The sequence below is a fragment of the Chrysoperla carnea genome, chromosome 5, assembly GCF_905475395.1.
Source record: "Chrysoperla carnea chromosome 5, inChrCarn1.1, whole genome shotgun sequence".
Taxonomy (NCBI): Eukaryota; Metazoa; Arthropoda; class Insecta; order Neuroptera; family Chrysopidae; genus Chrysoperla; species Chrysoperla carnea.
In genome coordinates this window covers 48,538,506-48,551,330 of record NC_058341.1, presented here as the reverse complement: position 1 = coordinate 48,551,330, position 12,825 = coordinate 48,538,506, and the positions used below count along the sequence as shown (strand labels likewise).

Sequence of the window (12,825 nt, the reverse complement as noted above, 5' to 3'; positions counted from 1 at the left end):
TTAAAAAAATATAGATCAACAAACAATGAAAATATTTAGCATATTAAAATAATACTTACTATATCTACATCAATATCAAATTTGCCTGGAGCTGCAGCGGCAAAAGCCACAAACAGGATGGCGAATAATAATACAATCTAGAAAAATATTTTGGTTATTAAAAAATGCACTAATTATTTTTAATAACGTTTAATAATTTATATGCTTGTTTATAATAAAAACAATTAAAATTACTTACGACGTATTTCATTTTTGTTTTTGTTTGTATGTTAATCACAAGATATCAGATTTAAGTTTGATTATCAATGCCTAGGTGAGCTTATATTTATACAAAAAATTTTAACTCAATGTTTATGTTTTTCTAGCATAAAAAAGATGTAAACAAAATAATTCTTTTTAGAAATGATTTATGAAACTTAATTCTGAAAATTCTAAACTAGTTTTAGAAGACATTTATAAATCATCGTGAGCTCATAATAAAGCGGAATTTCCATGCATCTATTTGCCTGCCTTTTTGGCAGGCTCGTGTTTTATTTTGTAAACAAATCTCGTGTTTTATTTTATAAATAGTGTTTTGTTTTCTCTCTAATTCATAAAAATATCCAGAAAAACGATAAAATTTCAATTCTGGATTATTACTGGATTATTCACTTGTCAAATGATATTTTAGCACGAGAGCTAGTGGATATTTTTGGATAGGTTTTTGAGGCATTCTGAAAGTTCGTTAGATACTTCTTCCATAATATCCTAATACAAAAAATGCAGGCTGGCTTTAGAATAGCGGTATCGTTAGAGCCCCTATATTACCAAACATTGAGGCAACTTTGAGGTAACTTCTATTTTTTTAAGCAAACTTAAATATTGAAAATGAAGAAAATAAACAAGCCAGGGTTAACTTATTAGGTTTTCGAAAATTTTCTAAAGTATTTTCTAGAAGTTGTTTTCGTTTTTCCAGAAAATATGTCACAAGACTACTAGTTGAATCTACCTGCAAATTTCTTTTATAGTTAAGGAAAAAATGGACACCAAAATTTTATTCTAATTTGCGCCATCACGGATAAACAGTGACTTTTACGAAATAATATTTCAAACAAAAATTTTATTTATTAGGAACACTTTCTACTATTAAACTTTTGTTCTGTCTCTACCGGTTTACAAGATGGATCCTACAAATTCAAAACTCAAGGACTACTCAGGCGATTTTATGAACACCTATACCAAAATATTTTTAAACGTTACAAATTTGAACTTAATATACCTTGATATATATTACATGTATATAGGGTGTAAAAACTTAGTATACCTTGATATATATTACATGTATACAGGGTATAAAAATAGTCGTTCAATATATTGGTCGGCCATATAATTGGCTGACTTTTTAGATAGCAGGGAATCAAACGCTCATTTCAAGTCATGTATGTTCTAAATGTATAGCACCTAATTATCCCATCAGCATTCGCGCCAACCGTTTGGTCACATGCGTAAAACATTTCCCGAGTTAAATATATTTTAACTTTGTAAATCATATCCTTTCGTAATTTTAAATAAATTTGTTTTTTATGGCAATAACTAATTAAAAATAGTTTGATCACATGCTTATGAATGATGTTTCAGTGTGAAAATATAGAGCAGAGGAATAATCTAAATAATTAAATTCATTTTAAGTAATTTCAACATATTTCTAACACAAGTTTTTATAATTTACTTAGTGCGACTTGAAAGCTATTAACACAATTACCTACGAGTGTAAAATATACAAAAGCTACATACAATTAACAAGAACACCAAAATTATCTAAGAATGTTAAGAAATTTCGGGAAAAAATTGTCTTTTAAAAGTTATTTGAACCCCCTTCACCCCAATGGAGCGGGAGTTAAAACTAAAAAGTCCCAATTTAAACAATATAAACTTTTTTTAGGATAATTTTATGAAGTCAATGCAAAAAACCGCAAGTCAATACCCCTAGCAAACAATTTTTTCGTAAGAATAAAAAAAATCTAGGATGAATTGATTTATTGTACCCGCTACAGGCTTAACGTAATCAAATTTGTGTAATAAAAAAATTAACTGTCTATAATCAAATAATTATACGAATTTTTGTTGTTAAAGTTTTTTACTTTTGTTTTAATGTTATTCTGATAGATGATAAAACTTGCCTGAAGTTATATAGTTACAATCAATTGTTACCGTACAGTCGAGCAAATTCTAGAACTGTAACGTATGTTCAATTGCATATATTTTACTTGTATACGTTTTCTATCTTTGTTTAAGTAATATTAAACGAAATTGTTTATTTCTTTTTAGAATTGTTTAGATTACATTTGTTTTTAAGATAGTATTGTATGTGTGTGAATCGTTGAATGAATAAATCGTCGGGCGGATTATTTATATTGTCGGGTTAATTGTTAACACCACAGTACTATAGAAAGTAAGAAAACATTAATTTTATAGAAATTATACTTTCTTTTCAACAGCGTGGCATATAGATCGTAAAAAAAGTATTACAATTTTACGCAAATACTATCGTTCGCCTTTTGGAATATATATAATAATTTTATCCACCCTAAAATGTACTATCGTGATCAAATTGTTGTAATATACTTGCACAATATGCAACAATTTTACTCTGATCGTTTTCGTAAAGTTAAACATTAAAAGTGAAAAATAGGAATTTTATTTCGGTTGATTATCTTGTTCATTTCAAAATCGAAAAAAGTAAATTCTGGAATTTTTTTTTTACAAACTTATTATTTATTTTAATTTTCAAGGATAGTAAGGAGTAAGGAAATGTAAAAAAACAAGACTTTAACACAATTAATTGCTAAAATTTATTTTATAAAAAAATATAATAACTAAAAAATATTTTAACTAGAAAACACATTTTAAAATAAGACTTTTTTCCTTTTCGTTATAAAAAAAAAAAGTGTATATCAGGTTTAGTGTAACTTTTAATAAATATATGTGTATTTGTAAAAGTGTCATGTGTTGTGTTTTTGTGTTTATGTGTGTATGTGTGTGTGTGTATGCAGACATAAACTCAACAACAAAAAGAATTTCTTATAAATTTAATTAATCGACATTAATTTATATGTCTATGTCTGGGTGTTTAGCAGCAAAATCGAGAACACCGAGTACGAAGTCGCCAAAACCGTTTACTGGGTTTTTGCTACCAGTGGCTCCCCCAGCAGCTCCTCCGGCTGACTGTAAAATTAAAATTAAAAATTTTTGAAACAAGTGAATGGATTTGAATTTTTGTTTAAATTATATCATTTTTTTTTCATATTTATATCGTCTATGGTTTGAAATTATAAAAACATATTTAACAATTGGGAACTGGTTTTTTGTAATTACCCAAATTAGTAATTTTCCAAACGGTCAGCAAAAGTAAACAGAAATTTCAGGGTCCAACAACTGGTATAAGACATTATAAAATAAACTGTTATTAGACCCCCCCCCCCCATCATGGTAGAGAGTAAGGACTAAGGAAATAAATATACCAGATCTTAAAATAAAAGACAAAGCTTTAAAAAAATAATTGCTAAAATTTATTTTATAAAAAAAAAATTGTGATAACTAAAAACTTTAAAAAGAAAAAACAATTTAGTGAAAGACTTTTTTTCTTTCTGGTATAAACAAGGGGTGAATAATTCGGTTTCAGTGTAATTCTTAATAAATATAAAAGTGTATGTTGTTGTGTACTTGTGTTTAAGTGTTTGTGTGTTTGTGTAAAAACGTACTAAACAACAAAAAGAATCTTTTATTTAAATCTCTTGTCTAATTCTTCGCCGTGTTTAACGGCAAAATCAAGAGCACCGAGGACGAAGTCTCCGAAACCTCCTCCTTTGGCTGTCTGTAAAATTAAGATAAAAATTTTTTGAAACTCTTCTTATTTTGAATTTGGTTAAAATTGAAATCGATCCAAGGTCTTTCATTAATACATTCATATTTATACCGTCTATGACTGGAAATCATGAAAAAATTCTTGATTTCCATATATTCGACATACAAGCCACAATTAAAAACTCGTTTTTTGTTTATTGTCAAACTTATCTTTATCAATCTCGGAAAAAAATCATACAAATTTATTATGTGCTCACGGTCTCATAGCTGGTAAAGACATAATAAAATAAACTAATGTTATTAAATTACTTCATTATAGTCAGAGAAGTACAAGCACCGTGAATAAATACCGCCCCATTAACTATATCTTACATAAATTGCGCCAAGGATCGGAGCATAATTTCTGAATAAATATAATATGCGTCATTTGTAGTCTAAAATTTTTTATTATAACCAAATATGTAAAATCATAATTGCTGTACTTCTTTATTAGAGGCAAACAAGCCTGACTTTTATTCGCGAATTGATCTATCAGATCTCCATAATCTAAATGCTGAAGCAAATCTGATTCTATGCATAGAATGGCTAAAATATTCCGCCTATTTTCGTTCATCGTAGAACGTAAGTTTTATAAAACTTTTCGAATATGAAATGAAACGGTTGCGCTATAGTTTGTTACAGCTACTGTCATGAATATTTGATATGCCATTTTCACGTTTGACGACTCAGTATAAGTATATGTCGTTTGAATACATCAATTTTAAAAAATCGGAATCTGAATTTCTTGGAAAAAATAGACCGAAACAAATTTCTGTAGTAATGTCCCATTTTTGAACGCAAGGGCTAAAAACCTCAGAATCCAACCATATCCTCTATAGTCAACAAACTCAACCTAACCAACTCGTATCTACTACCGTATTTCGTTACTTCTCTTTTCGGTACACTACGCATATAGAAATGTACAAATTCGTTTTTTAATGAAGACTCGAGGTCTGAGAAACAAACGTTTTTTTTTTTTTTTTTTCAAAATTTAGCCGCCCGAATCACTTGCTCCTACTACCACTAGTATAAATCCAACACTGTCGATGCTCATTTCATCGTTATAATTTTAAACTTAATTTTCTCTAATAAGTTTAAGATGATTTAATAGCTGTTTTAATAGATGTTTTAAGATGATTTAATAGCTTCACAATAAAAAAGTCATATTTTTCCAATTTTTATTACTTTGGTTATAAAAGAAAATATAGATCAACAAACAATGAAAATATTTGGAATATTGAATTAATACTTACTGCGCTTCCACAAGGGCATGGGCAGGTACATTGCTCGTCTGCAGCGGCAACGAAAGCCACAAACAGGAGGGCGAATAAAAATACAATCTATAAAAATTTTTTGATTATTAAAAAAATACACTAATTATTTTTAATAACGTTTAATAATTTATACGCTTGTTTATAATAAAAACAATTAAAATTACTTACGACGTATTTCATTTTTGTTTTTGTTTGTATGTTAATCACAAGATATCAGATTTAAGTTTGATTATCATTTCCTAGGTAATCTTATATTTATACAGAAAATTAAAATTCAATGTTTATGTTTTTCTTGCATAAAAAATATATTTTTATGCAAATAAATAAAAGAATTCTTTATAAGAAATGATTTATCAAACTTAATTCTGAAAACTCTAAACCAGTTTTAGAGGACATTTATATAAATCGTGAGCTCATAATAAAGCGGAATTTCCAAGAATTATCTGTCTGCCTTTTTGAGGATTGATAAAGGTAAATTTAGTATTCAAGAAATTTGAAGTTTTCTTACTTTTCGACAATTTGTCGACAAAATTTCAGGAAGATTGAATAAGTTTGTTTTTTCACATTTGTACTTGACTTTGTTTTTTCACATTCACAAGCTCAAATCAAAAAAAAAAAAAAAACCGAGGCAAAAAAATTCAATTACCTGTATTTTGGCACCCATGTGCCACAACTACACAACACGGAGTGATGCGACTTGTTCGTTAGCATCGCCCAAAGTTAAAACCATGAACTTAGCACTTTGTCGTGTACAGTTTAATAGCTAGAGGATTGTTAATACCTACCCCCGTTCAAACAAGCCCTCCGTTCCCCTACATGCAAACTTTCTACCCCCTTTCGTCAGGTAGTTAACCTTGTAACAAGAAAGTAATTGGCAGGAATTTTGATTGCCTACAAATGGTTTAGGTTTTTAAAATTGCAATCCATTTTTCAACCTTTTTGATTCATGCAAACTTTCTACCCCTTTTTCCTATATATACGGTTACCATTATCTCGCTGGGCATGTAAGGAAAAAAGTCGTCCGTATTTCCGTAAATTATAAATTACCAAACATACTTTTATCAATCCTTAAAAGGGAAATAAAAAGAATTATGGAAATTTCGTATCATTGTGTGCTCACGGTGTATTATTAGTCATGAAACATTAATTTCAAAATAAAAATTGTCAAACGTAGTTGCGACATAAATTTTCCACGTGTGTTGAGTTTTAATAATAAATAAAACTTGCTTAAAGTTTTTAGAAACTTTAAAAGATTTCGCAAAACATGTAAAAGTCGATATATAAATCGAATAAAATTTCTGTCTATTAAAGAATATTTTTTGTTTCATTTGCGTAACGTTTTTAAAGAGTCAATCAATAAATTATCCCTTCGAATTTTGCCTATAACAAAACTGTTATAGTAAAACTTAAAATAACAGATAAGTCCCTGATACTTTCGAAGCGATAATTAATCAAAATGGTTTTTTTTTCGGTGTAAGTACTTGAGTTAATTATGACATAAAATAAATTGTAATAAAGTAAAATGTGCTGTATATTGACATTGAAGTTTTGTTGTGTTACAAGATATCTTGTTCTTTTTGTAATATTTGTAATAAAAAATTGAACTAATTTTGTTACTTTCTTTGAATTTGTTATTATTTTCTTTGCATTAGACGTTTTTTAATGAATTTATCGAAAAAGTAAATATGATGTTATTAGCTTACATCAAAACACTACTTGATGATCTTCCAGAAGTTGGCAACAGTCAGCATTACAATTTTTAAACTTTTAAATATAATGCTACAAACTTTAAAAGCAATACCGAAAACTTCATTCGCGAATATGCAAATGTATCAGGAAGATCAAGCTTATCGTCTCACAATCCCTCAATTTCAATCAATTAACACTATGGATAGTACCGTAATCAACTTACGATCTTGAACTCAACCTCTAGTTACTGTTTCTGGAAAAACGAAGCGTGATCTCGAAGTTAACGATTGACGTTTACGAGTTCGCAGAAACAAGACGCTAACTCCTCTAATTCCATAACAAAAAATTGATTTACACTATTATCAGAGTCTATAAACGATACTTTAAGGAACAGATGAACATACATACATACATACCATACATGTATGCATACCGATAAAACACATAACCTACGCAGTCGCCGGGGTAAGTCATTTCCAATCAGAAAAGTTAACTACTACTTAACTACTACACTTATCGTTTGAAACAAGAACGATAATTACGGATAGTTCTGAGAAATGTTGTTAAACTTAACGGAGGTTCAGTTTGACAACGTAAGACGACGGTGTTCTGAGGCTTAAAGAACTTCAAGATATGTTTTCAAAAATATTTCTATTATAAAATACAGGCCAAAAAAAAACCGTTTGCACATGTTTTACATTGATCTAAAAAATAATCCCGACAAAAAATCGATTAACTCGATTACTAAGATGTGAAATAAATTCGTATAATTCAAACTGCCAAAATTGAAACGGGAAATGTCTCAATGCAAGCGATGTCAGATATTAATCCTCATGCAAAATCGCTGTGGAAGAACATTTAGATGTGTTAAACGTTTAGGCAACCAACCAATCGACAAAGGCTTGTCCAAAGACCACCCAGTAAACTACAAGGTTGTTATGTTATAAAAAACAAATTTAACTCGTGCAAGTTTCTTCTACGCTCAGGCTTTTAAAAACCCAACAATTGAACCATAAAGTACCAACAGAGGTGGATTTAACAAAAATAAATCATTGAATCCCTGTAATAAAAAACTATCAATATATAAGGACCTTGTTTTAAATAGTCGTGAATTTAGCAGTCTAAATAAGAATAAGAGATATCATTTCAACTTCACAAAACATGTTTAAATTTTGTTTATGTAGTCTAATAGGTATTTCACTGAATTATTGTTAATTTTTTACCTTATAAAAATTTTATTTTTTATTTTTTACTGAATAAATAATTATTTATGTTTTACTTGTCATGAAAAGTTTAGATATGCAACTTGTACATTTTCACTGTATAAGTAGGTGTATACCTTACACAATTAAATATAACTTCGCACCTGTAGACACCTGCCTACTTTTCCTTACGGATAATTCGTCGCTGAATTCTAGTCATAACGAAGAACAAAATGTAGTATCATTCTCAGAACTAAAGGAATTGTTCCGCAATCTTATGAAACAAAGCAGCGCTCTGATGAATTCATTAACTGTTCTAATTAGCCAAATTAAATAAAAAATTTTTAAATAAAAATATTGTTTTATGGAACGCCAATAGCTTTACGAATCGACGTCTTGAAATAGAAACTTAGATCATGATATCGGTTTTAATTCAGAATCACTTTTCATATTAAAAACCTATTTAAATTACTGCATTTTAAATACTAAACATCGTATTGGAAAATCTCAAGACGGTTCAGCTTTTATTATGAAACGTAGTCTGAAACATTACGAAATTGAAAAAAACTAGATTCCAGATTCCCATTCGTCTGACGATTCTCCAGTTATACTTTCGATATGTACTCAATTCAGTCAGAGAGGATGTACTCAGATTGAAGCTACTTTCGATGGCAACTTGTATGTGATTGTAGCGTTAATCTAAAAATTTTCACAAAACCAAAAGAAGGCATTGATTAAGTTCTACAAAACCTCAGAGAAGGTATCCAAAAACTTTTCAGGGAATCAACTTCTGTTACCAAAAGCTGTAAGCCCAAAACTTTCATATACCTAATATAAGAAAAGCTTAGGTCAAAAAGAATGTGGCAACAAACTAGATTTCTAAGAGACACAAATAATTTTAATGGATCGTCTCAAAATTTAAAACGTTTGGTGGATAATTTAAGACAAAATTTTATTCAAGATCATCTTCGACTTATTCATTATTACTATTAAAACGTTCCAAATAGCCAAAACAACGTGCGCCATCTCTAAGCAAGTCAGATGGATCCTGGGCAAGAAGTTGTAAAGAAAGACTGGACTAGAAGTTGTAAAGAAGGATTTGGCACCGAATTTGAAAGAAGTTATTTCTAATTTACAACATGCACAAGACGAAAAAATTTTACAATTTATAAGCGCCCCTCCTCGCCAATTAAGCCTTTCCCTTTAAATAAAATAAGTACAGGAATAGAAACATTTAACCGTAAAAAAATACTAGGATCCGATCTTATTATAATAAGGATTATAGACGAGCTCCAAAAACGGGATGATCTTAATTCAGTATATTTCCAGTGCTATCTTTAGACTAGGCTACTTTCCCTGTCTTTGAAAAATATCACAAATAATACCAATTCATTCCTACGCTAGATGAATTGCTCAACGATGTCAAATTATACCGATCTATCAGTTTGTTACCAAAATTGTTTCAGCTCTTCGATTTATTTTTTAATAAATTAAAATTTACATTGAAAGAGTCGTAAATTGAACCTGAATCAAACATTCCACCATAAAACAAGTGTACCGTATAGAAAATACGTTTTCGAAAAGTTTTCAAAAAAAAAAGTTGGCTAGCAACATTTCTTGACGCCAACAAATCCTGTGTTAAAATATATATAAAAACAAGTGAAAACAAACAATTGACTGAGTTAATTGTTGAAATACCATGTATAGGCAGTGTTGATAACTCTGTCACATTTCACATACATACATATCTGACATATTTAACTGATATTCTCATATAATGCGCAAGTGTTGATGCGCAATCGTTTGTTTTTTTGACGTCACGTAAATAACAAAAGATATTCACTTTGATATTCCTATATTAATACATACTATAAAATTTGCACCTAATTAACGCCCCCGTGGGTAAACAGTGATGTTTACAAAAAAATGTTTCAAACAAAAGTTTTTAATTTTTTTATAAGCAACATTTTTTACATTTAAACTTTTGTTCTATCTCTAACGGTTTACAAGATGGGTCCTACGGACTCAAGACCCAATTGACCTATGATGCTCATTTACGAACTTGACCTGACTTTTTACGTCCTGAGTACGCTGTAAGAATTTCAGATCGATATCTTTTTTCGTTTTTGAGTTATCGTGTCCACAGACGGACGGACGGACGGACAACCGGAAATGGATTAATTAGGTGATTTTATGAACACCTATACCAAAATTTTGTTCGTAGCATCAATATTTTTAAGCGTTACAAACTTGGGACGAAACTTAATATACTATGTATATTTCATATATACATGGTATAAATATATAAATATATCCTGTGTTAAAATATATATAATAAAGCTAAGTTGAGACGACAGATACTTCCAAGTCAAAATTCAAGAAGAACTTTCTGATCTGTTACCACATGGCAGTGTTCTATGCTCAACTCTTTATTTAATTTATACCGCAGGTAACATTTACATTTTTCGATGTTACTGCTATTCTATCCATTGATGTGAATTCAATTGCAGCTTTTTATAATTGCAGACCAATATCAATAAAACACAACATATTGGTTGAATAAGTGGTGTATTCAAGTTTACGAGTTGAAATTCATTAAAATAACGTTCACTTTGTACTTACCAATATATTATTTTGAATTTATTAAAGGATAAGTAAGGATAAGGAGATGTAAAATATAAAAAAAAAAAAATCAAAAAATTAATTTGCTAAAATTTATTTGTTTTATAAAAAGAAATAATAACTAAAAAAACATAAAGAAAAAACATTTTAAAAATAAGACATTTTTCCTTTTCGACATAAACAAGTGTATAATCCGGTTTCAGTGTAATTTGTGTATAAAGTGTTTCAAGTATTTAAGTGTTGTGTTTTCTGTGTAATAGAGTAGGTGCCATATTTTTTAAGTATCCTAATAAATATGTGTGTAATTTGTACAAGTGTTGTGTTGTGTGTGTGTGTATGTGTGTGTGTATGTGTGTATGTGTGTGTGTAAAAACATTTAACGCAACAACAACAAGATTTTCTTATTTTAATTAATCAACAATAATTTATTTAGATTCTGGTGCTGGGTGAGTACGGGCCCATTCGAGAGCACGGAGGATCAATTCTGGGATTTGTGGTGGTACTGGGAGTACATCACCTGATGGTTGGTATCCATTTTCGTTGGCAACATAAGCTAGGTTGACTGGCTGTAAAATAAATAAAAAAGAATTGTGAAAAAATTGTTTATTATTTGAAAAAGTCATACGAAAGACTATTGAGCAATATACCGAGTTCGCAAACAAAGGCCTAATGGTTAACATTTCCAACTAATCAAGAGCTGAGTAAAATTGTGAAAACTGTTCAAATAGCAAAATTACTTCTATCTATCAGAGGATTACTAAACTTCTTCAAAAAACTGGTGTAAGAATTAAAACCAACTTATGTTTGAATAGTCAGTCAGTTACAGTTTCAAAATAAATCCATGAAAAATTGTTACAATCCCATTAAAGCTACAGTTTAGTTGATAGTTTTTAAATTAAATTATTTGTGGCGCAAAGCTTTGTGTTGCTAATTTTTACGATTTTGAAGTTTCGGGTGAAGAAAATAGGCTGTATTTGATGAGACTCTGTGCCAAAATTGTATAACGTATACTACTGTTGTGATAAAGTTTTCAAAGGATAATCAACTGTTTTTTTTAAACAACCCATCATAATTTATTATTCTAGCTGGTATTTAGTATCCATTTTCCCGTTATAGGTGCGGAACCATAAGTTATAGATGCGCACTTAATCGTTTTAAAGAACGTTTTATAAATACTACGATAGTTAATCAAAATATTAATGTTAAATGAATACTTACTACTCCTTCAGGGCTGGTGTATGAGATTGATCCTTGGATTTCTTGTGCTTCTTGTTCAGTTCCTGCGTTTTTCAAGGTACCTTTTGTTTTTTGTACAATACCGTTTCCACTTTCGTATCCGTATTTGAAGTTTCCTCCTTCAATTTGGAAAGCTTCACGTACAATTGGTACGTCTTGTTCGCTGACTGAAGCGGCAAAAGCCACTGAAAGGATGGCGAGTGATACAATCTAGAAGGAAATTTTGATTATTAAAGAAATGCACTAATTATTTTAAACGAAAATAAATAATTATTTTAAACGAAGGTATAATAATTATCCGCCCGTTTTTTATATAAACAATTGATAACACTTACAACGAATTTCATTTTGATTTGGGTGTTTGTGTGTTGTTAATCACAAGATAACAAAATTAAGTTTGATAATTATTTCTTAGGAATTCTCCTATTTATACAAAAAATTAAAATTCAATTTTTTTTACTTGCATCAAAATCATCTACCTATCTATTGTCAAAACTAGTTTTAGAGGACATTCAGTTATTGAAAAAAATCGCAAATTTGTAGATACACGTTCTTTACTAAATATTTTAGCAATTTTTTAGAAAAATATTTCGTATGGCTTAAATTCCGGTTTAAAATTTTACAGCCCCAATAGAGAAAAAAAATTCAAACGTAGTTAAGAGACAAAAGTTTTCCATACATTCTAAATTTCGAGCATTATTTTCTTCAATTAGACGCAAATATTGAAAAGTCTATATAGAGTTGTCCCTAACTCACAAATGAGTTGGGACTCTAATCTGGACTCCGCACATAACAATTGATAGAATTCCTCAAAAAAAAAAAAAAAAAAAAAAAAAAAAAAAAAACATTAAAAGCATTCATTTACTTCGAAAAATAATAATATCACGATTTCTTTTTGTTACACAAGCTGAATTTTGTGC

The 12,825-nt window shown here is 29.3% G+C and overlaps 1 protein-coding gene across 1 annotated transcript; it reads right to left on the bottom strand.

The window, feature by feature from the left end:
* Positions 1–10,996: 10,996 nt before the first annotated feature.
* Positions 10,997–12,327, bottom strand: LOC123300932 (larval cuticle protein LCP-17-like). The gene is made up of 3 exons (XM_044883613.1): positions 12,241–12,327; positions 11,888–12,115; positions 10,997–11,235 (listed from the first exon to the last, which is right to left on the bottom strand). The coding sequence occupies exons 1-3, from the start codon at positions 12,250–12,252 to the stop codon at positions 11,095–11,097; spliced, it is 381 nt and encodes a 126-aa protein (XP_044739548.1). The 5' UTR covers positions 12,253–12,327; the 3' UTR covers positions 10,997–11,094.
* Between the last annotated feature and the right edge of the window lie 498 nt (positions 12,328–12,825).

Bases quoted from the DNA above. Each gene is read 5' to 3' on its own strand.
- LOC123300932 (XM_044883613.1), bottom strand. The intron at 11,236-11,887 runs GTAAGTATTCAT...TTTATTTTACAG, and splicing joins ACACCAGCCCTGAAGGAGTA to CCAGTCAACCTAGCTTATGT.